Source organism: Podarcis filfolensis (genome assembly GCF_964270895.1).
Source record: "Podarcis filfolensis genome assembly, chromosome: 9".
Classification (NCBI taxonomy): domain Eukaryota; kingdom Metazoa; phylum Chordata; class Lepidosauria; order Squamata; family Lacertidae; genus Podarcis; species Podarcis filfolensis.
Window position 1 is genome coordinate 77,761,254 of NC_139610.1, and position 27,946 is coordinate 77,789,199.

General features: G+C 45.2%; 1 protein-coding gene across 3 annotated transcripts in view; it reads right to left on the bottom strand.

Annotated features, from left to right (window-relative positions):
• Positions 1-25,805, bottom strand: part of LOC310742634 (maestro heat-like repeat family member 5) — a 45,503-nt gene extending 19,698 nt beyond the window's left edge. For 2 of the 3 annotated variants that reach the window (XM_083572061.1, XM_083572062.1), the window contains exons 1-11: positions 24,494-25,805; positions 21,330-21,490; positions 20,061-20,215; positions 18,118-18,246; positions 15,228-15,387; positions 14,361-14,416; positions 13,892-13,999; positions 13,257-13,373; positions 11,111-11,230; positions 10,070-10,195; positions 511-633 (exon numbers count right to left, since the gene is read on the bottom strand). In XM_083572061.1, coding sequence (XP_083428187.1) covers positions 511-633; positions 10,070-10,195; positions 11,111-11,230; positions 13,257-13,373; positions 13,892-13,999; positions 14,361-14,416; positions 15,228-15,387; positions 18,118-18,246; positions 20,061-20,215; positions 21,330-21,490; positions 24,494-24,510 — 1,272 coding nt within the window. In that variant the 5' untranslated portion in view covers positions 24,511-25,805. The remainder of the gene's footprint in view (positions 1-510; positions 634-10,069; positions 10,196-11,110; positions 11,231-13,256; positions 13,374-13,891; positions 14,000-14,360; positions 14,417-15,227; positions 15,388-18,117; positions 18,247-20,060; positions 20,216-21,329; positions 21,491-24,493) is intronic. The other variant, XM_083572060.1, reaches the window with a different exon arrangement.
• Positions 25,806-27,946: the final 2,141 nt, after the last annotated feature.

Consider the following 27,946-nt stretch of genomic DNA (forward strand, 5'->3'; position numbering starts at 1 on the left):
CAGAACTGCTCTGCCACCTCTTGTCACTTCTGTCTTCTCTTTTCCAGGCTAAACACACCCAACTCCCTCAACCGTTATTCATAAGGTTTGGTTTCCTGACCCTTGATCATCTTGGTCACCCTCCCCTGAACATGTTATAGCTTGTCAATATCCTTCCTGAGTTGTGGCACCCAGGTGTGGACCGGGGACTCCTGGTGGGGTCTTACCATGGCAGAACAGAGTAGCACCGTGACTTCTCTTGATCACTTGCAACAAACAACCTGTGAGCTGGACAGAGCTGGCCCAAATCAGCCCAGTGAACTTTATGGGTTTGGGTTGTGTCCTACCCCAAATTGTCTCTGGATCAGTGGCCAGGCACTGGGCAGAGACTTGGTGAGGACCCACCACTGCGATGATCAGGGAGGATGCTTCCTCAGACCACCAGCTTATAGGTGTAGCAAGTCTAGAGAAGCAACCAGATTAGTCTGTTCACTTACTACAGGTTTCTGGGTACGGAGTGTGCAGACTTACTATCAGGCATTCCACAAGGGGGGATTTCATGTACACTCGAAGGCTGTGTGCTTTTCCTGTTGCAGAAACGGCCTCAAGGAACATCAGCACCGCAATCAAAAAGGTTTTCTTCAGGCTTATGGTCTAAACCCAAACCCAGAGCAAAAAACAGACACTCATTATCAAACAATGCTGAACCCTTATGTAAGCCTCTTTTGTAGGCAAGATATTCTCTAGCAGGGGTGGCCAGCTCCCAAGAGGCTGTGATCTACTTTCTGAATTAAAATCTGGCAGGGATCTACCCCCATTTTGGGGGTGGGTGGGTGGTTCAGCTCATAGTTGTTGAGCTTCTGTGGGGGGAGCTAGTGATCTACCAGTAGATTACGATCTACCTGTTGGATGTGCCTGTTCTATAGAATAAGTGCACAGTTTGCAAAGTTCAAACAACCAATTAAGCTATTTAAACAACTTTTGATCAGGTAAAAAGTTCTCCCCCCTTTTAACCAGGGAACAGATATTTTAATGGAGCATTTAATACAACTTCTTTTGAAGAAGTGCAAATAGCAAGCACCATTTCAAGAGAGGCCTTCATTGTCGGTTCTTTGGCATGTATGTCTGCTATTATTTGGATACCAGTTGAAAGCACATTAAAACCTGCTCAAGTGTTTGGGTCATAAATTGGCTCTGGGATTCAACTATTCTCTTGTTATGTTGGTTTGTTATGCTGCTTCTCATGCAATTTTTAGAGGTGTAATTGCTGGCTTTGGATGTACTTTGGATGTTGTGCCCCGTGCCAGGCTCCTTGAGAAGGAAGAGCAAGATATAAATGAATAAAGTCTCTTTTAAGGTGATGCCTTTTGTAGCATACACATTGCTATCTGGCATCAGGATTTCCAATTCATGTAGTTAACCAGGTAATATTAACTATTGTCTGAAAGCCCTAAAAGACCTGTTGAAATAAAGGGAACAAGAAAATACGTTCTTCATTTGAAAAGATCCAGTGCGAGTAATGTAGAGGCCATGTTTGTGGCTGATGCAGCCAGTTATTTGTGGCAGTGAAAATCAAACGAGGAGCTGCTCAGAATTTGGGGGAAAGTGCCCAGGTTGAACTGGTGAATGAACAAAAGGGGAGGCAATGAGGTGCAGCTTCAATGTCTCACCAGAATAATGTCTGGCACCACAGCTGCTGAGCATGGAGCCAGTGTTTCCTTTGAGCTTTCCCTAGCCAGCAGTCAGCTCAATCCCTATTGATGTATTACTACTACTACTACTACAATTTATATACCACCCTTTATCAAAAGGTCCCAGGGTGGTGTACAACATTAAAAACACATTTTTTGCTTCAATGGGCATTATGTTACACTTCCTTGCACTGAACCTGTTTTTGCCATTTTGTTGGCAGAGATCCTTCTGCAGCTCTGCAGTTTGCTAGTGACCTGACGGGGACTTGATCACTGTCACTGATGCTATGGCAACTACGAGTTCTGACTCCAAAGGTATTTAACTGGTGGCAGCTGCCCTGGAGGTTGATCTGTTTTCCAGACCCAGTTCAAGATGCTGGTTTCTACCCACAGATCCCTCAAGGTCAGGGGACCCTCTTATTTCTGCCCATGCCTCCCCCCCCCATGCCACAGCCTTCTCCTGAGATTTAAGCTCCACTAAGGAGGCCCTGCAACAAGTGTCACCTGGTTTGCATTCCAGTCTGGCCTCCATGCTGCCAGATTCCCCAAGCTCTGGCATCTCCATGAACCTGGTTCTCTTCCACCCTTCTGGAAGCAGACCCAGACCTGACCTTGCTGTTGAGATTAAAGTCTGCATATCTCTGTGCAGCTGTTTATTGTTTGATTTTGCTCTTACTGGATTTTTGGTTTTAGGAACTTAAAAAGCTGCCTTATATATGCAGAGTCAGACTGATCAATATTATGAACCTTACCAGTAAGGAGTTATGAGCTGGTTGCTCCAAGCTCAGAACATGTAGTTGAAACAAGTCACCCTAGTGTGTCTGCACAAATAATTTAGAAACATTCACTACTCTGGAACCTAAGTTGTACTGCCTGTGTTTTCTAAATGCTGTGTGGAAAAGCACATGAACCTGACCTTTGAAAAGTTTGTAAAAATATCCCTTTTAACCTACTAAACATGTGGTCTCTTACTATGCTAAGGGAAGAGAGGAGCAATATAGAAGAGGCTATTTTAAAGGTCTAAGAGCCTATACTTCCACACATTACTTTTTTGCATATGTTGTGATTTTAAATTTCTGCTGGTTTTCTCTCACCAAAGAGTACTTGCTCCAAAACTTGATATTGGCTTCCAAGGCACTCTTTTTTATATACCTATATAAATCTCATTTAAGCAGAGGTTGGATGGTCATCTCTCACTTCCGGAGTCGGCGCCATCGGCAATGGCGGATTCCCTCTAACTCGGAGGGAGTTAGCTCTACGGAAATCGGGTCTTGCTGCTGCGGCGAAGCGGGGACCCTTCAAAAAACCACAGGCGGGTGAAGCCTGTGACCATGGGACTCGGCGGGCACCTTCAGCGCCCCCCCAATTTGCAAAGGAACCCAGTTACGGGCTTTGGAGCGAAACGGGGTGAGTGGCGCGGTGCTGAGAGTCAATTGCTTCTTCCGTGGAGTGAAGCCGCACAGCTGTTGTCGGAGAGCGCTGACTTTTTTCCTGTGACAATTCGGCCAGCAAAACAACTACCGTGAGTAGGTTGAATTTAAAGATTTGAAAATAAGGGAAGAAAAAGCACTAATTTGGTACCGAAAACGGGAAGGTGTAAACAGGAAGTCCGCCTTCCGTTTCTTGTAAACAGATCAAAGCAAAGACTATTTAAACTAAGACCTGGAAAATCGCTTTAAAAGGACTTAAATCCTAACATCAAGACAAAAGATCTCCCTCCCTCCCTGAATTGCAGGAGAGGGGAGGGAAGAGGGAGAAGTATTTTTGCCTGCAAAAAGAGAGGAAAAAGAAACAAAGACCACCGCTTAATGCCTGGGAACGGGCTGTCAAGTGCTAATAAGATTGCTGTACTGTGTTTATGGACATTGTAACCTTTTGACAGTTAACTCTGCAAGAGAGATACTTTTGATTCTGACTGGCTTCTCTGGACTTTAAGGAACTGTAAAGTAACTGAAATTGAAATTGAAACGGTTGTTTACTTTGTTAAATGGGGGATTTGGAAAAGTTACTTTAATGCAACAAGAATTGACTGTTACTGTGTCCCCCTAGAGGAACTTTGTAATTGTTACAACTGGCCAGGGAATTTTCCACTTCAAATTGGCCAGGGGAATTTTCCATAGCAAAACAAACTCCGGCCGTGGGACTGACCTTGAGCTTTAGATAAAGTGTTATGGCAAACTTGCCTCAGGAAAAAACAACAAGATCTGGGAAAATTCGGCAGCAGCGAAGAGCATCAGCATTTGGCCCTTCTGCACCATCAGGGGCAGCACCTGTTCAAGTTGATCCAAAAGGAATGGCATCTGAAGATGTTTTAGCTGTGGCATTAGGCAAAATTAATGAATCTCTGGGAAAACTGAGTAAACAAGTAGCTGAAGCATCAACTATAATTGATCAGAATACTACAAGCATCAATAATTTGGGACAGAAAGTGAATTCTAACACAGAATCTATTGAGAAATTGCTGCAGGAAACTGCTTTGACCTGAAAGACAGCTGAAGAAGCAAAGGAAAAAGCACTGGCCGTAGAGGAAAAGATACCACCGATATGTAGGCAACTTGAGGACCACAGGTCAATGTTATCTATGATTGAACTGAAGGAAAGACAGACAAATTTAAGGATCAGGGCGGTACCTGAACTTGAGAAAGATAACCTAAGTGACTTTCTTATGCATGAATTTGCAGACTTCTGGAACAGATTTAGAGAAGCAAGATATCAAGATAGTAAGTGCTTTCAGGCTCGGAAGAGGGGGGAGAAAGAACAGGGTGAGAGACTGTTTGATTACCCTCCGAACAAAAGAGGAGAGAGACAAAATATTGAGTCTGCATTTTCAGAAGACCTTGGAAATACATCAATCAAGAGTGGAGATATTCAAAGACATTCCGAAATACCTTCTGGATCTTAGGTCTAACTATGGAGACCTGGGGACCCTGTTGAGAAGTAATAGAATTGTTTTCAGGTGGGAATTCCCTCAAGGCCTATCTTTTACTTTCAAAGGAAGAAAGTTAAAAATAAGATCAGTGGAAGATAAAGAAAGATTTTTGAAAGATCACGGAGAAGATTTGCAGAAAGAATCTGAAGAAGAGCTAAGAGCACTAAAACCAGGAATATTAGACATATCATCACTATCCTTTGGATTGGACAACTTAGAGAAAGTGATACCACCGACAGAACAAGAACAATTGCTGGGTGCAGTTGGAGGAAAAACAAAGTAACCACGCCATGGCTCTGCAACTATTAAGCTGGAATATTAATGGTTTTAACTCCCCGGAGAAGAGGAAAAAAGTCTTTCATTTATTGAAAAAGGAACAATTGGACTTGATTTGTCTACAGGAAACACATGTGATAAGGCTGCATAGGAAAGTATTGATCAATAAAAGATTGGGTCAAGAGTTTATTTCATCGGATAAGGTAAAAAAAAGAGGTGTAGTGATTTATGCAAAAGAGAGCCTATCACCGAAATTTATGCTTAAAGATGACCAAGGAAGATTTGTGGCAATTGAAATTCAAGCACAAGGAGAGAAATTTCTGATAGTAGGAGTTTATGCACCAAATGAGGGGAAATCGGAATTTTTTAAAAAGTTGCATGAGACATTGCTGGACTATATGGATTATAACATCATCATGATGGGAGATATGAATGGAGTGGTATCCACAAATATGGACAAGGCACAGAGACAGGTAGTTACTAAGGATGGCAGACTACCAAAAACCTTTTTTGAGATGACTGACAATATGGACTTAATTGACATCTGGAGAACAAAGAATCCCTTGGGTAGAGAGGGAACTTTCTTCTCTGAAGCCAAAATGACATGGACAAGAATTGACCAAATCTGGATAACTAGAGGACTGGCTCCTAAGACTCGGAAAGCGGAAATTTGCCCTAAAACTTGCTCCGACCATAATGATGTGAAAATGGAGATGAAACTAACACCAACTGGTTCCTTCAGATGGAGGATGAATGACACCCTGTTTAGAGATGAAGAGGTTACTAAGAAGGCCCAAAAAACCTTGAGAGACTATTTTGAGATAAATATGAACACTACCATTGAAAAAAGAGTAATCTGGGACGCAAGCAAAGCAGTTATGAGGGGGTTTCTAATTCAACAGAATGCAATAAAGAAGAGAACTCAAAATGAGAAAAAAGACAAAATTTTGGAAAAAATAAAAGGGTGAGAAGAAACTGAGAGCGAAACCAAAGTCACAAGAGATTCTGAGAGAAATAAAGTTATATCAAGTTCTATATATGAATCAGGAAATAGAATGGAAAATTAAACAGATGAGACAAAGGACATTTGAATCAGCCAATAAATGTGGAAAACTGTTAGCTTGGCAAATGAAAAAAAGACAAAAACTTAACACCATTACTAACTTGGAAGTGGAAGGAAAGAATATTCAGAATCCAGTGGAAATTAGAAAATGTTTCCAGAGGTACTTTAAACAGTTATATACACAAGGGCCACAGAAAGAGTTCGATATAGACCAATTCTTAAAAACAAATGGACTACAAAAAATCTCTCAAGAAAATAAGTTAATGTTGAACTATAAAATCACAGAACAGGAGGTGGAAGGTGCCATCCAGAATATGCAGTTGGGCAAATCTCCAGGGCCGGATGGCTTAACCTCAAAATACTATAGATCTCTGAAAGATTGGATAATTCAACAACTAAAGGAGGTTTGTAATGAAATTTTGGAGGGGGAAAAAGCGCCAGTCGTGGAAGGAAGCTTATATTACACTTATACCGAAAACTGAGTCTGAAAAGACACAACTTAAGAACTACCGCCCCATATCCCTGCTTAACGTGGATTACAAAATTTTTGCAGACATTTTGGCTAAAAGACTAAAAAAAGTATTAGTGGAGGAGATACATAAAGACCAAGCTGGCTTTCTCCCGGGCAGGCACTTGTCTGACAACACGAGAAATAGAATTAATATTTTGGAAAAACTGCAAGTGAATATTAATACTAAAGCAGTCTTAATATTTGTAGATGCGGAGAAAGCTTTCGACAATATTTATTGGAGTTTTATGAAGAAAAATCTTCAGGGGGTGGGGGTTGGTCAAGGTTTCGAAAACGGTATAGGTGCAATTTACTCAGAACAAAAGGCCAAACTAATTGTTAACAATGTGGTGACAGAGGAATTTAAGATATAGAAAGGGACACGACAAGGCTGCCCAATTTCCCCATTGCTCTTTATTTCGGTCCTGGAGGTTTTGCTAAATATGATCAGAAGGGACCGTCTGATTAAAGGTATACAGGTCGGAGCCAAACAGTACAAATTGAAAGCTTTTGTAGATGACTTAGTACTGACGTTACTGGAGCCAGAATCTAGTACTAAAAGAGTATTAGAATTGATTCAAGAATTTGGTCATGTGGCAGGATTTAAGTTAAACAAGTTAAAAACTAAGGTTCTTGAGAAAAACTTAACACCGATTGAGAAAGAGAGGTTTCAGAAGGAGACAGGTTCAACATTGGTTAAGAAAGTAAAATACTTGGGGGTTAACATGACCGCTAAGAACTTAAATTTATTTAAAGACAATTACAAGAAATGTTGGTCAGAAGTGAAAAAGGATCTAGCAATATGGTCAAATTTGAAGCTTTCCTTGTTAGGTCGAATTGCTGTTATAAAGATGAATGTATTGCCAAGAATGTTATTTTTGTTTCAATCATTGCAAATTTTGGACAAAATGGACTGTTTCAAGAAGTGGCAGAGAGATATTTCTAGATTTGTCTGGCAGGGCAAGAAGCCCAGAATAAAATTTAAAATATTAACTGATGTAAAAGAAAGAGGTGGATTTGCCCTGCCAGACCTTAAACTCTATTATGAATCAGCAGCATTCTGCTGGTTGAAAGAATGGCTGCTTCTTGAGAACACAGACATTTTGGATTTAGAAGGTTTTAATAACGTTTTTGGGTGGCATGCATATTTGTGGTATGACAAGGTTAAAGCACACAAAGCATTTAAAAACCATATTGTCAGGAAAGCATTGTTTAATGTCTGGATAAGATATAAGGACCTACTTGAAAATAAAACCCCAAGGTGGTTGTCACCGATGGAAGCAAAGGCCCAGAAAAAGCTCAATATGGAGGCCAAATGGCCGAAATATTGGGAAATTCTGGAACAAGAAGGAGACAAATTGAAATTGCAGATTTTTGAGAAACTAAAAGATAAAGTGCGAGATTGGCTTCATTATTATCAAATAAGGGAGGCTTACAATTTGGACAAAAAAATTGGCTTCCAGGTGGAAAAATCAAAATTAGAAACAGAACTGTTAGAACCTAAAACTAAGATTTTGTCAAGGATGTATAACTTGCTGTTGAAATGGAATACTCAGGATGAAACGGTTAAATCTGCTATGATTAAATGGGCACAAGATGTTGGACATAACATTATGTGTCAGCGCTGCCCAAGGTCCCAGCTCACACAAGACCAACGCTGCTCCTTGCCCAAGTTTAAAAGTCTTTATTGAAGTTCAGTCTCATTTCTAGACGCGCAGCGTGCAACGCTACATCTGTCCGTCAGACCGTAGAACTCCCATCTGAATCTCCTCCCCCCTGACACCAGCTTACGATTCTAGCCTTACTCCACCTTTTCCTCTGTTCCTTCTTTCTCTGGGTCCTTCTGCTAGTCGGAGTCTCAGCCCTCCGAGATTCTTCTGACGCTGATTCTCCCGACTCCTCCCCCCCCTCTTTCGGGCTTTAGGACCTGGCTCCCAATCCGGGTTTTCTGCTGTCCCGCGCTCCTCCACATTTGAACTTGGCGCGCGCGCCCAGCCTCCCACTTTCCTTCTGACCGTTACACTTGTGTCACTGCTCCCCCTTTCGGGGAGGCTAGCTGGACCTGGCCTTCCCTCCGTCTCCCCACTCCCCGATGGAGGAGAAGCTGGTCCTGACTCACGTGACTCTTCCCCCCCACTGTGCTCTGGTGGGGGAACTGGCCCTACAGCTCCGCTACTCCCTTGGGACTCCCCTCTGGTTCCTTGTTTATGGATCGTCCCCTCTGGGATTCGCCTCGCCCTTACCATAGGCGCCCCCTCCTGGGAATCTTCAGATTCGCTGGAGAAGCTCATGGAATCTCTCGGTCCACTGTCATATTCCCCTACGCTCCCCTCTGATTCCTCTCCTCCGCTCTCTATTTGCTCTCTCCCCTGCTCTTCTGCTCCTGAGCCTCTGACATTATGTTTGCTGACTGGGAACAGTTGTGGACCACCGGTATGAAATTTACGGCATGTAATGCCTTAAGAGAGAATATTATGAAAATGATATATAGGTGGTACATGACACCAGTCAAGCTTGCAAAAATCTATCATTTGCCCAATAATAAATGTTGGAAATGTAAAGAAACTGAAGGTACATTCTTTCACCTTTGGTGGACGTGCCCAAAGATTAAGGCTTTCTGGGAAATGATCTATAATGAAATGAAAAAGGTATTTAAATATACCTTCTTGAAGAAACCAGAGGCCTTTCTCCTGGGCATGGTCGCCCAATTGGTGTTAAAGAAGGATAGAACTTTTTTTTATGTACGCCACAACAGCAGCAAGAATACTTATTGCAAAGTATTGGAAGACACAAGATTTACCCACTCTGGAAGAATGGCAGATGAAAGTGATGGACTATATGGAATTGGCGGAAATGACTGGCAGAATCCGAGACCAGGGAGAAGAGTCGGTGGAAGAAGATTGGAAGAAATTTAAGGACTATTTACAGAAACACTGCAAAATTAATGAATGTTAAAATGATGTCGGAATGAAATGAAGCGGTTTTAGCAACAATGTTAAAAAGGAGTATGTAAAAATGATTTGTTAATAGATGAAAATATAAGGTTATAATATGTTAAGATAAAGAACTAAGATAAAAACAAAGAGGGAAAGGATTTGCTGAATTAACCATTCGAAATGGAATACAAAAAAGGGAGGTGTGGGGAGGTCAGAGAAACAAGTGAATGAAAGGCATGACATTGAAAGATGGACTTATTTTTTATTGCTTTTTCTTTTTTCTTTTTTCTCTACTCTGTATTTTGTATTTTGTATTATTTGTTTTCTTTCTTTATTTTCTTATTATCTTTGTAATCTTTTTTTGAAACTTGAATAAAATATCATTAAAAAAAAAAAAGGATGGTCATCTCTCAGGGACATGTTTGTTGAGATTCCTGCATAGCAGCGGGTGGACTAGAGGACCCTTAGGATCCCTTCCAACTCTACAATTCTATTATTCTAATTGGTATAGAAAAGTTATGAAATAAAATAAATCCCACCCTTCCCATGTCACAAAACACATCATTGATATAGAATTAAAAACCATAACCTGAAAACAATTAAAACATACGAAATACAGCGATTTGTTGATACACATGGTGCATAACACCATTCTCTTTATCGTAAAGGCAAAAATGGCCACAATACCATTGGGCTGGTGGTGCAATACTCAATCAATTTGGACAGAATCAGGTCCACTCTCGGGAGAACTTCATCTTTGATCCCCAGGGCCACCTGCCCATAGCAGAGCAGAAGGGTGTTCCACTTGAAGTCCTGGGGGTGGGGGAGACAGTCAGTGTTGCCAGGATCCTGTCCAGCATTACAGGGAAGCCAAAGTCAATGGGATTACCCTCCTTCTATCATTCCCCCAAAGGTCCTTCCCTTCACTCAAGCAGCAGAGAGTTTGACTTTCTTTTTTGAGAAGACAAGATCCCTGGAATCCCTGCAGACAGAGGTGGCTCCTTAGTGCCCGCCTAGTGGAGAACAAGGTCAGAGGCCTCCCTGGTGAGACTGTGGAAAGTTCTGCAGCAGCCTCTCTGACTGCAGGCGGAGGTGGGGGTGGAGAATGACATGAATCAGCACAGTGCTGAATTCAGGGTGGTGAGGGCAGTTGCCTTGCGTGTCTAATGCATCCTGCAGGCACTCTGGGAAAAGCCAAAGATCTTGCCTTCTGTCCAGCCTTGGGCCCATGATGAGCCAGAGGTCACCAGGAGGGACTACGCAAAGCCTCCATTACAGGACTTGCCACACTTGCTTAAGGCAGCCTCATATGTTCTGGAGTCATTGCGACACTCCAAACAGAGTGGAGCAGAGCAAGGAGTTTGAGAAGCCACAGCCAGCAGCAAGGAGGACCCAATGGCAATCAAGCACTTTTGCCCCATGCAACTAATGGGAGACAATGCAGAAGTCGCCTCACCCTCCCTGAGAACCAGTGAGAACACCAGACTTCGGCTGTGTCACGAGCAGGAGGCTCGTACTGTAACCGGTAGGCTAGTCTTTGCAGAAGTACAACATAGCCATGTCCAAGAGAAACTCATAACTTCCATATTTATACTTGGGAATAAAAATTGTCTAATTTCAACAAAATATTTTGTTGTTGAAGAATATAAAAAGGAGAGGAAAATACAATACCATGAGCATCTCCCCTCCCCGTTGCCCTGGCAATGTACTACTTTTCTGAAATAATACCTGGCTGCTGCTTTCTGTAGATGTTTCATGGGTGGAATAAGCCTTGCTGAAGTTCTCCAAGGCTTTGAAAACCTCATCAAGGTGGCGAGACGCAGCCAAGCCAACTGCAGAAGCAATGCCCTGAAGGAGGAGGAACCAGCCAAAGGAAACAGGGTGAGGAGGGAGCAGGGTGTGTGCGCACATGGCCCCATCTCTGCACAAGTAGATGAGCCAGACCAGACCATGTTTGTCCTGAGTTACACAAAATTCTTCCCTGGGCAGAGGAGCCAGGCAATGGGATTCTCTGAAAGGTTTCAGAAACAGATGATTACAAATGCAAACATTTTAGGCACTTCAGCAGATCAGCACACTTGGACGGCAAAGGGCTGCACACGACATAAACAACACGCTAAAGATCTCTGCTAAATCCACTAGCCTTTTAGGATACAATTCTCAGGCAAGTCTCTCAAGGTGACCAAGAGACTGATGGCACTCCAAGGACTAACCCAAAATGTATTGTGACATCAGCATTCATGGATCAGAGGCCACCTAGTCAGAGACATGGAACAGCCACCTAAGTGGGCAAGGAGACCGCTTCTGAGGTTGCAGGGTTTGAACTCTATCCAGGTGGCTCTCCACCTGCTCACTGACTGCTCACTTGGTGCACCTGGCAATGAAACTCTGGCCCACAAGATAAAGTATTAGCCTTTCAGATGCCATAGGATTCTTGACTGTTGCAACAGAGCAAACCAACAAATCCAGCTCTTGTTCCTAGTCAGTCACCACCAGTTCAGACTCCATGATTAGACTTCTTTGCCCCAATATACATCGCTTGATACTTGCTTATGTTGAAATGCACCTGCCGTTTTGCTGCCATTTCACTCATTTCACAAACTCTTTCTACAGCTTCTTACAATCCTGTGGGTTTTTTAAAAAAAATCACGCTAAATAACATAGTATCATTGTTCATCACCAAATTTGGCCACCTCACTGCTCATCCCCAACTCTAGATCTTTCATGAACAAGTTAAAAAGCAGAGATCTCTCCTTTCTTGTAACTTGAGTCCATTGCCATAGCCCTACCCTCCAGAGCAGGAGAAAACAAGCTTGCTCCACCTACTTCCTTCCAATGGGAGAACTGCCTCTGCTTCCTGTTTCTTAACCAGTTATTGATCCACAAGGGGACCTTTATCCCATGACTATTGAGCTTACTCAGGGGTTTCTGGGATGCGGCATTTTATCAAAAGCTCTTTGAAAGCCCAATTACACAATGTCAACTGAATCACCCCTATCTGTATGCTTGTTACAACACTCTCAAGGTTTTGTAAACTGTTTGAAGGTTTTCTTACAATCAAGTTGTATAAGAATTGTGTGGGACGGAAATATACAAATAAAAGAATGCTAAAAGGTTAATGAGACAGGACCTAACCTTGCAGAAGCCATGCTGGTTCTGTTTCAACCAGGCTTGTCCTATCTGTTTCATAATTCCACATTTCATAATGCTTTCCACCAGTTTTCCCAGGGCAGACATTCATCTAACTGGCCTGTCATTTCCCAGATCTCTTCTGGGCCCCTTTTTGAAAACTGGTGATCCATCAGCTACTTTCCAGCTTGACTGCTGCATTTCCCATTGCCTTGCCCTTCAGAGAACTCCCTTCTGCTGGTCCTGTGGACAAGGAGGAGGCTGGAAACCTCTCACCTTTTGCTTTCCTCTTGGATTACTGAGCTGTGCCAATGGCCCAGCATCAGCCTTGGGCCCCCAGGGATGTGTCCAGACCCTTGTGATCATGTCAGATTGGGCAGGAAATCAGGTGACAGATGTCTCAAGGGAGCCAACTCAAAGGCATTTCTTCCCTCCCACACTCAGAGCCACTTTTCTCCGGGACAAGCAAAGCTCAAATTCTTTCACCTGGTTAATGAAATGCCCTGAGGATGGGTGCTCCTCTTTCTTCTCTGGGCCTCCCCACCTGCATTTCCCACGCCAGCCCAGCCCCCTATTCCCTGCCTCAGAAAGTGCAACACTTCACAGGCTGTTCTCCTTCTCCTGACCCACACTTCGCCCTAAGGTCCAAGCTGGGCCATCAAGGACAGCAGGAGGATGTGGGGCTTGTCTACAAATGCAGTGATGGAGCCCCTTTCCTGGGAGGAGAGCAGCTGCCTTGCCTCACCGTGGCTTCCCAAGGTCCTCTGTGGTGCAAGGCTAGGAGATGGCTGAGCTGCTCCTGGACTAACTGAGAGTCATCTGAGACACGCAGGATGGCCCCATAATACTGATAGAGAAACACCTGTTGGAAGAAGAGGAAGAAAACAAACACCCACAAGATCACAGGGAGAACCTGGAGTGTGTGTGTGTATGGGTGGGTGTGGGTGTGGGTGTGAGGGTGTGGGTGTGGTTGACTGAGATTTCTTTTCCAAAGCATGTTACAATAGTGTTGTGAGGAGGAGGGTATGGCTTTGGGTGGCTCCTAGCCAGGATGGCTCTGCTCTGCCTCTACAGTTGGAGGCAGCAATGCTTCTGAATCCCAGTTGCTGGAAACCGCAGGAGGGGAGAGGGCTCTTGTGTCAAATCTTGCTTGCAGGTTTCCCTTTGTGGTTGGGTTAGGGGTTCAGGGGCAGCATTTTACAGCTGTAGGGAACTGAACTAATGGAGAAAAGAAACATGACTGGATCACATGAAAACTCCATGAGAAACTTCTTCTGGAAAGCTGACCGGATTGCTAGGACCCCACTGACCCCAGGGGTGGCCAGAGCCCCAGGCCCCCCACAAGCAGAGCAGTTCATGGGGCTTCCTTCTTCCACAAACCTTCTCCGGGCTTTGGTCATTCTGGGTCTGCTGCATTCTCATCAACTCACGGCTGAGCTCTGCACAGCAGGCCTTGTCCGTGACGTCAATCAGGAGCCGCTCCACAAACTGCAGGACACAAAAGGGAGAAACAGACTGAAGGGCAACAGCTGGCTCTTCCCAAGGCCCTCCACTGCAATGCCAAATGCTTTGGAGTGCCTTCAAGATTGCTCAAATATATCCCTTGATTTTGTTTTAAAAACCTGACTGGTGCCTGAGGGTCCCCACTGTGGTGCCAGCAGCAGAGAAAGGCTGTTTGAACTTAGCCAGCAAATTTAATGTACTTTAATATCACCCACAAGTTAGAAGAAGCCCCTCTGTGACATAGGTGCACCAGTTTCCTCCTGCCTCATGACTGGTTGGCTCTGCTTAGGTCACCTGAATAAATGCCCACCCCCCTGCCCTTGAGGAAGAAGAGCTCTCACCTTACCTCCACCAGCTTTCGCTCCCACACATCAGTCTTGTAGGCGTCACTCTCTGTAAAGGCTGCATAGGAAAGGCAGGCAGTGGATCAGGGCCACTGAGTTTCATGAGCATCATAAAGCGCTTCAGACATTAAGTCTGTGGAGCAAGCAAGGATTGGCCCTTTTGGCCTATGCAATGCTAAATCTGATGGTGTGGGCTTCAAATGCATATCATAGGTCCTTGCATTTGAAGCCCATGCCATTATAGGCTGCAATCCTAACCCCACTTTCCTAGGATTAAGCTCCACTGAATACAGTAGGACTTACTTCTGAGTAGACATGGTGGTAATGACAGTGTTAGACTGTGCACCAAAATAAACACAAGCTTATCAGCAGCACTCAAACTGTGTGTGTCCAGAAGAGCTTTGCTAGGCATTTCCCCAGAGCTCATTTGCAGGCTTCAGCAACAGCCACGGGCAGTTCATTAGCAGTTCTCCAAATCTGTGAGGCAACTTTTGTTCATGGGAGGGGCAGGAGAGGCATAAGGGGAACAATGAGGGACCTTGAGGGATAGACAGGCAGCGTCCGCTGTGCAGGGTCTCTCTTAGAACACACTGTCTGGGTATTTGCCCCCATCTGCCCCAGTATAGTAAGGGGTGGTGGCCAATTTCTGTGATGGGCAGCTAGCAATGCTGGTCCTGTGCAGGGACCTCTCAGGGACCTGCTGATGGAAGCTGGCTGCTGCCTCTGGCTCATTTGGCTGAGCAGGCCTAGTTTTCTCAAGGTGACCCCTATCCCAAACACACCAGAGAACTTTGGATCAGAACCAGCTCTGTTCTGAAGACACAGAGGCAGAGTGGAATGGAGTACTGGGAAGGATGAGGCTTTTGTACCTTTGTTTGCCAGTTTCCCCAGAACACAGAGGATGCTACGGTATGGGAGCAGCCGCCCTTGGAAGCCGTCCAGGAGCTTGCTCAGCACTTCTACTGGGAAGTGGTTCCAGAGGGCCACCAGGATGTCACCAGCTGCATCCTGGTACAGGTCCCGAAGATCCTGCAGAAGCAAAGGGGATATAAATGTCAGGTGGGCAGCTGAGGCCACTTGCCCATTTCTGCTCTGTGGGGAGTGGGGGGCACTGCAGCTGAAGGGACCTTTCACTCAGCCCCCCCCCACCCGCTGTATTTCTAACAGGCGCGGACAAAGCTGTTGGTCAGGGTAATATGGTGAAAGGTTATTTTCCAGAAATTATCATCACAGGCCATTAAAAGACAAGAAGCAGCTCCTTCAGTTTAACCTGGAAACATGTTGGCAGGGGGGTTGTGGAAGATCCCTGGAACATGGTCCAGCTAACTGGTTGTGGTGAAAACATGGGCGGCTGCATTTCAAGGCACCTGAGATTCCCAGAGCACCTGCAAGGGCAGACACATGTGGAGCTCATTGCAGAAATCTCATCTGGACCACTGCAGGACCCAGAGTAACTGATAACCGAGTCTAAGAACTGTAATGGATGTTATCTTTGTGCTATGTATGGATATTTCTTTTGGATTTGTTGATTTGTTTTTTTTTCTTTTGGGTTTTTTTTTTAAGAGAAACTCAATAAAAAGAAATTAAAAAAAAAAGATAACTGAGTCTGTGTATAAGAGCAAAGTGGTCAAAGGCACTTCTGGCTACTGCTGCCTCCTGGCCACACAGAGGCCAGGCGGTGCCCAGGGCTCCTCCCTGGTGAACCTGCGGGTTGTGCAGGACTCCTCACTAGACTCCTCTGTCAACATTTGTGTGGGGTGGGGCTGGTTGCTCCTAAAGAGGACCTCCCTGGACCCCAAGGTGCTTGACAATTACCACCCTGCCACAAATACCCCTTTGGGTGTGAGGTGGTTGAGAAGGTGGTGGTAGTCCAGTTGCAGACACCCTTGGTGGAAATGGGTTGTCTTGACCTCTTCCAGCCTGGCTTCAGGCTCTGCTTTGGGGCAGAATCTGCCTTCGTCAACCTGGTAGAGAACTGTCTTCAGGAGAGGGATGAGAATGGAGACCTTGCTGCTCTGTGGCTTTCATCACCACTGACCATGGCCTCCTCTGGACCTTCTCCATGAGCTGGTGGCACTGTGGTCCAGCAGTTCTGCTCCTACCTATGAGTCCAGTCAGAGAATAACACTGGGGAGTTATGCTGCCCCTTGGCAGTTGTGCTGTTGGGGTCTGCAGGGCACCATTTTACCCCAGCACTGTTTAACATCTATATGAAGCCATTGAGAAGGGTCTCTGGGAGGTCTGGGGCAGGGTTTCAGCAGTATGGTGATGACACCCAGCTCTGTTTCTGTCTTGCATCTGACTTGGAAGAGGCTGTGACTGTTTTAAGCCAGTGCCTGGGTGCAGTGGTGAGCTGGATGAGGCCAACAAACTGAGAAAGAATCTTGGTAAGATGGAAGACTCGGTGAAAAGAGTCTCCAAGGTCTGGGAGTTGGGGAGCTCATCAGTTGTGGATGGAGTTATTCTCCCTCTGAAGAAACAAGTGCATTGTTTGGGGAGCTCCTAGACCCATCTCTGTCACTGAAGGCTCAGATGATGTCTAGGGAAAAGCAGCTACGGTCAGCATAGACTGGGATGCCAACCACACCTTTTTCTTAGCTGCTATTACTGGGGATGGGCTAATGGGATGGCCTGTTGTTCCACCAGGGCTCTGATTGAATGAAATTCTCCCATATTTGCAATATGCCCAAGTACTGGAAATTATTGGGTTGCTTATATCCTTATTTTTATTATGTATTTTGTGCTTTTTATATTATAATTTTATGTTGTGAACTGCACTGGGATCTACAGATGAAGGGTGGTGTCAGGGAATCAGGAGCAGGAGCACTGGGGAGAGAGGAATGGGAGAGCGAAGGGGAAGAATCCGAGGGCAGCGTAGGGGAGTATGACAGTGGCCCGAGAGATTCTATGAGCTTCTCCAGCGAATCAGAAGATTCCCAGAAGGGGGCTCCGATGGTCAGGGCAAGGGGGGTCCCAGGGGGGACGCACCAGAAACAAGGAGCCAGAGGGGAACCCCAAAGCAGCAGTGGAGGATCGGGACCAGTTTCCCCACCAGAGCGTAGTGGGGGGAAAGAGTCACATGTGTCAGGGCCAGCGTCTCCTCCGGAGGGGAGGGAGAGTGAGTCAGGGCTGACCACGCCTCCATCGGAGAGTGGGGGAATGGAGGGGAGGTCAGTTGCAGCTAGCCCACCCGAAGGGGGAAGCAGTGACAGCAGCAGTGAAACGGTTAGGAGGAAAACTGCTGGCTGGGCGCGCACGCCAAGTTCAAATGTACAGGCGCGCGGGACAGCAGGAGACCCGGATGGGGAACCAGCTCCTAAAGCCCGCCGGAGGGAGGGAGAAGGCTCAGGGGAATCAGCGTCAGAAGAGGCTAGGAAGGGCGAGACCCCGGCGGGCAGGCGGACCCAGAGGAGGAAGGAGCAGCGGAAAAGGTGGAGCAAGGCGAGGGTCTTAAATTGGTGTACAGGGGGAGGAGATTCAGAAGGGTCATCAGCGGTCTAAAGCTTGAGACGTGGGGCTGCGCGCTGCGGCTCTGGAAGTGAAACTGAACTTCAATAAAGACTTTTGTATTTAACAACAAAGCAGCGTTGGTCCTTTGTGAGCTGGGACCTTGGGCAGCTCTGACAGGTGGTATACAAAATTAATGAAAAAATAAATAAAATATTGCAAGGCTTGAAAGGTGGTGGGAGAGAGCCAGCATCGCTCACTCCTTCAGCTTAGTGATATATGAAGCATCTATTTCACCAGTTCGCTCCTTACTGTGGTCCTCAGCATATCTTCAGCAGCTAGTTTGATGATGACTTTAGCCAGTTTGTAGTCTACGCTATGTGCCGACCTGATCACAGCCTGCAGGATTTCATTAATACGCAATCGATGCTTTGGAGAGATCTGCAAAAAAGAAGGAAATGCTAAAGGAAACCAAAAGTCTCATGTCAAGTACCAAAGGTGGTTTGTGGATGCATGCAAAAAGCAGCAAAGGCCAGCACTGGATTCACTCAAGGCACCCTGAAAAAAGAAGAGAAAAGAAGCTTCCGTCTGAACCCACAGCTGACTCCTCAGAGAATTCATGCTGGTGAGAAGCCACAGAAATGCTTGCAGGGAGCAGTGGTGTAGCGTGGGTTGTCAGCACCCGGGGCAAGGCAAGTAATTTGCGCCCCCTAACCCGTGGATTTGCGCCCCCTAACCCATGGATTTGCCCTAACCCCAGATGTTGCGCCCGGTGCGGCCCGCCCCCCCTGCACCCCCCACGCTATGCCACTGGCAGGGAGAGACAGATTTAAGCTTAGCCCAAGGCCCCTCACATCTCACTTGGAGGACTACAAGGCTTTCCTCTCACAGAGCAGGGGTGGATCCTGAACTCCCCTGGCCTTGTGGGCCATTTTAACAGTTGGCTGGGGCCTCTTTCCTGTCACTCACCTGATGACCAAGCTGAAAAAAGAGATTCCTTTGCAGACATGGCTGGCGCCAGAGGAAGGTCCTTTGTTGCACCAGCTTCCATTCAAGCAGGTGCCACAAAGGGGCCTGCTCTGGTCAGTGCTGGTCAGCTGCCCTCTGTAATGATCTCTGGCAGGCAAGCAAGCCCTGATAAGAATGATTCTCCGACAGTTTCATGTATGTTTATTTACAAAAAACCCCACACATCCAGAGCACAGCTTCTCGCCTGCTCACATTTACAATAGTTGGTCAGTCTGAATCTTCACATCTCCCACAGCAGGAAGGACGTTAAACTCCCGCCTTCTCCCTCTTGCCCTTCTGATCTTATCCAGATGCCTAGAACGGGGACTGAGAGGCTCGTCTGCCCCCTCCCCACTGACCTCTGCTTATCTGCTATGCTCTGGCTGCCTTCCAACTCTTCCTCCCCTTGAGAGATAACAGAGTCTTCCCCAGGAAGGGGGGGTTGAACTGCCCTTTCTTGATTCTGTCAGCCAGCTCTCATCTGCAGAATTGTTCCCTCGTTCCCTTAGTTCAATTTCTGAGTCTAACTCTTTCCCTGTGCTCTGGGGGGGGGGGCACATTCCTGACACCCTCCCACCAATTTGCCTCACCACCACACCCCAACACCAAGACGAAGCAGTCCTCCTTGTGTCCCCCCGTGAGCCACCCTTTCTGCTTACTCCTTTCTGGCCACACACACCATCACAGTCTGTGTGTCTGACTCTCCCAGACACCACTCTGCTTCACATAAATGCTTCAGAAGTGCCCAGACGGACACACCAAGCTGCAGCTGGGGGGCATGCAGGTCCCCCTGCCCCCTGCTGCTCCCAAGGTCAGTAGGTGCCTTTGGCAGGTGGTGCTTGCTTGGAAGTGCCTAAGGAACATCCAGAAAGGTTCCAACGGCAGAAAAGCCCTTCTGATGGGTGCTCTTCCTGATGGCTGATAATGGCTCCAAGTTCAAAAAGCATCTTGAGAGGCAGAACACAGCATGATTCACCTAAGGGTGTTTTGACTATGAGGATGTAGAAACCACATTTTATAATAATAATAAGTTTATTATTTATACCTCACCAATCTGGCTGGGTTTCCCTATGCCATAAATGATGTGTAATCATTGGGGGTCACAAGCAGACCAGATCCAGGAGACCCTCGGTTCCCTTCTGCAGCTAAGCCTTATTGCCATTGCTATTTAACATTGGCATGAATCTGTTGGGAGCGGCCATGAGGCATTTGGGAGCATCTCACAGTCACAGAGTTTTCCTGCCTACCTTATGGATGCTCTGGCGATACTTGCAGATGGCCCGCAGGACCCCAGCCAGCTTGGTCTCTGCCAGGGCACACAGGTTGTCGATGGAGGCCTGCACCAGGAAGGGACCAGTTCCTTCCCGGAGATTCCTCAGGTTGCAGAAGCAGATCTGTGATTCTGGTTAAAGGAAAGAGTGAACCCTGACCAGGCCATTCTGAATGGGTCATTTATTTTTTATTAACATTCATGCAGTTTCTATGAAGAGGTAAAATCAGTTATGATTAAATGGGCACAAGATGTAGGTCACAACCTTATGATGGAAGATTGGGAAAAATTATGGAAAACTGACCTAAAATTTACAGATTGTTCCCTATTGAAGGAGAATTACATGAAGATGATGTACAGATGGTACACAACACCAGTGCAGTTAGGGAAAATGTACAAAACCAGTTCAAATATATGTTGAAAGTGTAAGGAAAAGGAGGGGACATTTTATCATATGTGGTGGCATTGTAAGGTAATTAAAAAAATTTGGGAAATGATATACAGTGAATTGAAGAAAATGTTCCATTCAACATTTGTTAAAAAACCTGAAGCATTTTTATTAGGGATTGTAGGGAAAGATCTGCCAAAAAAGCTGAAAAACATCTTCATGTATGTGACAACGGCTGCAAGAGTTCTGGTAGCACAAGAATGGAAGACTGAAGAAACCCCAACCAAAGAATCATGGCAAGAAAAATTGATGGACTATGCAGAACTGGCAAAACTGACATATAAGCTACGGGACAAGGATAACTGTGACTTTAAAGATGAATGGGAACCCTTTACAAAGTATTTGAAGATACAACAAAGCGAACTGGACTCCTTTATACAACTGTGTAACATGCAGAAAACAGCATTTTTAGAGAAATCAAAGACTGGAACTGAGGGAAGTTGGGGGTGGGGGTGGGTGGGTTCTGTGGGGGGAGGGAGGAAAAATGGGGGGAAATAAGGATGATATGTTTCTGGATAATATGTTTTGTTTTAATTTTGAATAAAAGTTATTTAAAAAAAATTTATGCAAGTTCTGTCCTAATACATGAAAGGTGGGTGTGGGGTGTGGGCAGTAGTGCTGCCACCGAAAGAGAAGCAGTTCAGCTCTGCTCTCTGCAGCCAGCAAGTGAAGCAGCCTTTTCCAGGGGGTGGGGTGAGGGCTCAAACACAGCATCTGAGCCCCTCCCTGTGAAAAAGGGTGCCTCACTGGGACAATGATTTCATGACCCACTTCTTCTGCCTAAGGCTGACAGCTCACCATTCTCGTCTAGCTCTTCCTTGTGTGGCTCTGCCCTCTCCTTTTGCCGGGGAAGAGCAGCAGGCGCTGTGTCTCTGCTCCGACTGTGCTCCTCTTCTCTCGCTGGATGAGCCCGCACTCTATTCTTCCGTGGACTTGCTCTCTTGAAAACGGAGCAGATCCTGGAACAGAACTGAGAGCTGAGGCAGGCAGAAATATCTTTCCCAAAGATTACTTAGATGTTTCCTAAACCCACCATCACCTTGTAATATCATGTTAAACGTTATTGCAAGTCTTCTCAAAAAAAGACTAGACAGAGGGCACAAAGAAGAGAACCATTTTTTTGAATGGCAGTTTATAAAGAGCTCATTTCCAATATTTAATATGAGAGACTGTGTGTTCTCCAAAAGAATATAACAAAGGAAGACAGCCTCCTCAGTCCTCCCCATGCGATTACAGAGCCCACACAGCTAAAAATGCAGAGCTGACCAGCATGAAGTTCTATCAAGATCTAATAAAACCATAATAGAAGAGTAACAGAATAAGGTGAAATACATAAACTTTCTGAACTTTAACAGAAAGTTAAAGTTTGCTTGGCAGGGGGTTGGACTCGATGGCCCTTGTGGTCTCTTCCAACTCTATGATTCTATGATTCTATGAGAACATGTATAAGCCAAAGTATAGCACCATGCACACATAGGCCTACAAGGGCCAAAAGAATAAGGGAGTCAGTGACATTTGGGGAATCCCCCTCATCAAAGGAACAGCTTTTCCTCACCTGCTGAAACATTGGTATCTGAGGAAGTGTGCATGCACACGAAAGCTCATGCCAATAATAAGAAGAGTTTGGATTTGATATCCCGCTTTATCACTTCCCGAAGGAGTTTCAAAGCGGCTAACATTCTTCTTTCCCTTCCTCCCCCACAACAAACACTCTGTGAGGTGAGTGGGGCTGAGAGACTTCAGAGAGGTGTGACTGGCCCAAGGTCACCCAGCAGCTGCATGTGGAGGAGCGGAGACGCGAACCTGGTTCACCAGATTACGAGTCCACCGCTCTTAACCACTACACCACACTGGCTAACAAACTTAGTTGGTCTCTAAGGTGCTATTGGAATTATTATTATTATTATTATTATTATTATTATTATTATTATTATTATTATTTTGTGCTGAAACATTGACATCAGTCCAGAAAGGGAAGCAAAGAGCTGCAAGAGAGCCAGGTTCACTGAGCCCCTGGGAGAGCCTGATGCTGTGAGTTTTTCACACAGGGCAATCTGCCAGCTTCAGTTAACAGAAAAGTCGACATTTCCCACTCAATTGTTAATCAATTGTTAATCAAGCAGCAACCCAAAGGATGGTTGTAAGTTCCTTACTTATCCATTTGGGACCCAGATTAATGGAAAGTAGGGTGAATTGGGGCCAGAGGTGTACCTAGGCTCCCGAGTGCCCTTGGCAAAGAGCTGCATTGACACCCTCCTTGTCCCTTGCACCCTGGGTAAGGAGCTGTATTGCCCCCCATCCCAAGCAGCAGAGCAGTGGTCTGGGGAATGCACAGATGGCCAGGTGGGATGCTAGCCACTCTGAACCAGAGTGGAGAGGCACAATTTTGCACACATGCACCCAGGCCTGCATCCTTGGCGGGGCCCAACTTGACCAACCCCTAGGTATTAGATTCAGGAAGGTAGCCGTGTTGGTTTCATGATATCTGAAGAAGTGTGCGTGCACACGAAAGCTCATACCAAGAACAAACTTAGTTGGTCTCTAAGGTGCCACTGGACTTTAAAAAAAATAAATAATAATAATTCAATAAATCCCTAGGTATGTCCCTGATTGGGGCACGGGGGGCAGTTTGGTTTGTTATTCTGGAAATATGGCCAAACACCTCATCCTGCTGTGCATGCAGCAGGGACCCTCTTTCTCCACACTCCTGCGCAGACTCAGAGGAGAAGCTGTTATGCGCAGAAGTTACCATGACTGGAGTAAAGTGGCAGCAATGGACTGCTTTGAGCAAGGCTTCTTTAATTATTATTTCTTATTATTCTTATTCACTTCGTATCTTTACCACTTTAGAGGGGGGAAAGAAAAAAAATCTCAAAACATCTTACAACACTTTAAAACATCAAATAAAACAATCCAGATTAAAAGATTACTGAAGAAAGTAAAATCTAAAGTATACATTCAAAGAAACATAATTAACAGGAAACTAAAATATTAACTACATATTTAACACAAATTTAACAAAAAAATGTCTTAAATATTTCAAAAGAAAACATTACTCAAGGAAGTCACACATAAAATCTACAACATATGTGAGAAAGTAACAGATACATAAATGTGAATGCTCCATTAGTGGTTGCTCATATCCCCTTGCGAATCATCTGGAACGACACAGGTTCCCTATCCCTGAGATATTGAATTTGGTTGTTTAATTGCAGCTGAAGTGGAGCAGAAAGGAGTTCTCAGCCAGAGCAGAAAGGAGTCCTCAGGCAGAGCTGCTCCACAGTCTTGTTCCCATCCTCACTTCAGCCCTTTTAGGGCACCACAGAACTGTTGCTGCATTTTATGGATTGAAGATAGCATTGTCTTTAGCCTGTTAGACTCTTGCAAACTTTCCACTTCACAGAAAGGCGAGGAGGAAGAGGAAGGGCTGGGTTCAGTTCCTCCCCCTGCTGAATTGCTGGTTGGTGTGACAATGGATTGCCTGAGAGAGCTCCAGGCCTGTATAGGTTGACCAGAGTCTTTGTTTCTTCACAATTGCACAGCAAACAGTCAACAGATACAGCTTTCTTAGTCAGGAGACTCAATTATGGAAACACCAGTGCTAATGTGCACCCATTAAAACCACACCTGGGCTTTAGGGTGGGTAGGTGGGTAAGTGGGGAGCCAGCAGCTCCAGAGAGACAGGTGAGCTACATTACTTGATGGCTTGCACATTTCCAGCTGCAAAAGGCATGTGCAGCCGGGCAGCTCCTTGGGTCTGGGGCTCCTACATGGTGATCTGCTGCCTCCAATGAGCTGAAACCATTTGTCTTGGCATAGCCAGGGAAATGGAGCCCCCTCCACCCTTCGCACCAGCCTCCCTCCTGCTCCACACACATGAGTCTCGCCCCGCCTTGCCAAGCACAAGGCCAAAGATCTGACAATCATCTAAGATAAGGTTTCAACTTCTGTCCACCAATTACCTTCCACAGAGAGTCATGTTGTTTTGTGAATTTTGTCTGACTCAACTTGGCTGACATTTTCCAGACGTTTGTGGGCAACTCTGTTCTCCAGTTCACCACAATGTACTTTATGTCATACGTGACATCACAATCACGGACTGCATTCATCCCAGTCTGTCAGCGCCAGCACTGAAGGCTTGGAAGCTCTGGAGTTCCCTGCCCACTGTGGAGAGAAGTGCCAGCACATAGCAGATGCCCAGAGGTCAGGGCAGAAAGGGCAGCAGCATGGGGCTCCTCCTGCTGCAACAAGGGCCTGAACACTCTGCACCTCCATGTTTTAAAATAGGTGCAGGTTGTGAGAAGTCGCAGCATAGAGCCCCTTCTGCTGCAATCCATTCTGGGTCTTATTTCTAATAAATTTTCTCTCCCAAACTGGTTTCATTTTTCAATTTTGACCTTCTTCCCAAAGACTGCGGTGAACCATCCCAGGTTCTAATGGTGTAACTCTGTAATTTAATAGTGCCAAATGAAGATCATATTGTGACTCTTCTGGTTTGATAAGGAGTTGCTATCATGACATGAATTCCATTAGACTGGGAATATTCTGGAAGTGACATGGTGAAACTGTTTTTTATTAATTCTGAAGAGAAACATAACACGCAAAAACAATTTCAATCAATACAATTGTTTTTCCCAAAAGGTGGGATCAGGATTGTTACCAATAAATCATATGCTGTGATGTAACTGATGGGAAGAATTAAGCAGATGGATAAATATAGAGCTGCATGCCACCCCAGTCTCTGAGAGATGTGGGATTCCAGGGGTTCCAAGTGCTTACACAGTGTCTGTTTCCCTTTGGAAATGAGGCACGGTGGAGACTGGTGTCTTTATAGTCTTCTTCTTCTTTGGCGATCACTCATAGCCAAGTAAGGTTGTCTTCCATAAACACAGTTTTAACAGTGAGCCCATAAGTGACTGTGGAGGCCAATTCTGAATCCGTACACTGTATGTCCTTCTGCACTGGGGACATAGGTTTCCAGGCGGGAGTTGATCATGGTGAGGGTTTGCCAAACGCGCCTTTCTCTTAGATCATTTCTCCCCTTCAACCTGAGTTCGAGTGTTTTCAAAGCCCATGACATCTTTGGTAAAGGCTGTTCTCCAACTGGAGCGCTCGTAGGCCAGTGTTTCCCAGTTGTCGGTGTTTTTTAGATTTGCCTTGAGAGACTCTTTAAACCTCTTTTATTGACCGCCAGCATTACGCTTTCCATTTTAAAGTTCGGAATAGAGTACAGTTGTACCCTGGTTGTCAAACGCCTTGGTACTTGGACGTTTTGGCACCCTAACGTCACAAACCCGGAAGTGAGTGTTCCAGTTTGCGAACATTCTTTGGAACTTCAACGTCCGATGGGACTTCCGTGGCTTCCGATTGGCTGCAGGAGCTTTGGTTTCCAAACATTTTGGAAGTCAAGCAGACTTCCGGAACTGATTTCATTCAGCTTCTGAGGTATGACTGTAGTTGGTTTGGAAGACGATAATTAGGCCTCTGCACAACATGACCAGTTCAACGAAGTTGATGTTGAAGAATCATTGCTTTGACACTGGTGATCTTTGCTTCTTCCAGTACAGTGGTACCTCTGGTTACATACTTAATTCGTTCCAGAGGTCTGTTCTTAACCTGAAACTGTTCTTAACCTGAAGCACCACTTTAGCTAATGGGGCCTCCTGCTGCCGCATGATTTCTGTTCTTATCCTGAAGCGAAGTTCTTAACCCGAGGTAATATTTCTGGGTTAGTGGAGTCTGTAACCTGAAGCGTATGTAACCTGAAGTGTATGTAATCTGAGGTACCACTGTACACTGATATTTGTTCACCTGCCCTCCCAAGTGATGTGTAAAATTTTTCAGAGACCCCGTTGATGGAATCTTTTGAGGAGTTTGAGATGGCATTTGATTGGTAGTACAATAGCTTTGTAAACAAGCATTTTGGTTTCCCTGCGAATACCCCAGTCCTCAAACACTCTGCACTTCAATCGGGAGAAAGCTGCACTCACAGATATCAGGTGATACTGGATTTCAGCATCAATGTCGGCCCTTATGGAAAGATAACTGCCAAGGTAGGAGAAGTGATCAACATTTTCCAACATTATACCATTGAGTTGTCATCAGCATGCTGAAGCTCTATGATGGAAGTTACCTTACTATTTGCTTTCAGCCTGCTCAGATTAAAGAGCTTTCAATCTGTTTGATATGTGATTTCTACTCTGGAGGGGAGTTTCCCTTCGGAAAAGTGTAGGATCATGGCAATGAAAATAATGAATAGAGTTGTGGCGATAAAGCAACACAGTTTAATACCTGATCCCACTGTGAATGGTTCACTTTGAGAGCCACTGTTATCTGTGATTGTTCCTGTCATATTATCATGGAGGAGCCAAATGATGTTCACAAATTTATCTGGGCAGGCAATTTTCAGAAGGACAGTCCACAGGGCATTACGATTTACAGTGTCGAAAGCCTTAGGTCAATAAACACCATATACAGGGGTTGGTTTTTATTAAAGCTGTTGAGCAGTGAAAATCATGTCCACTGTCCCCCTGGAGGGTCTAAAACCATTTTGGGATTCAGGAAGAGTCGCCTCAGATATTTTTAAGTGACGGTTTGCTAAGATCCTTGCAAGAACTTTGCCAGCCGCAGCCAATAAAGAGATGCCTCGATAGTTTCCAGAATCCGTTCTGTCACCTTTTTTAAAGAGATTGATAATTTTGGCATCCCTGCTGGGGATGTCTGCTGGGATCTCTGCTCTCTCCCAGATTTTTTCGATGAGCTTGTGAAGTTGTTGTGCAAGTCCAATTCCACCCACTTTGAAGACTTAAACAGGTATCCCATCAGGTCCTCTGGCTTTGTTGTTTTTAATTTGGTTAATAGCTGTACACAACTCACTCAAATTTGAAGAGACTGCAAGCTCATCTCTAATTTGTTTTTGCGGAATTTGTGAGAGGACCTCAGCAGGGGTTTTATGAATCAATTTATTGGGTCTGTATATAGTGAACATTGTAGTAAGTAATGGCAAATGCATTGGGTTTACTGATGCGTTTGGTGCTGAAGTTTCTCCTATGCAGGCTGCTCCCTCTGTGGTCTCCAGATATAGGTAGGTGTCAGGTCCATGTTGGTCTGCTGTAGTCGAAACAAAATTTAAAAAATCCTTCCAGCAGCACGTTAGAGATCAACTAAGTTTGTTATTCGTATGAGCTTTCGTGTGCATGCACACTTCTTCAAATACCTCTTTGTGGTATAATAATAATAATAATAATAACAATAATAATAATAATAATAATAATAATAATAATAATTCATTATTTATATCCCACCCATCTGGCTGGGTTTCCCCATCCACTCTGGGTGGCTTCCAACAAAATATTAAAATACAATGGTCTGTTAAACTTTAAAAGCTTCCTTAAACAGGGCTGCCTTCAGATGTC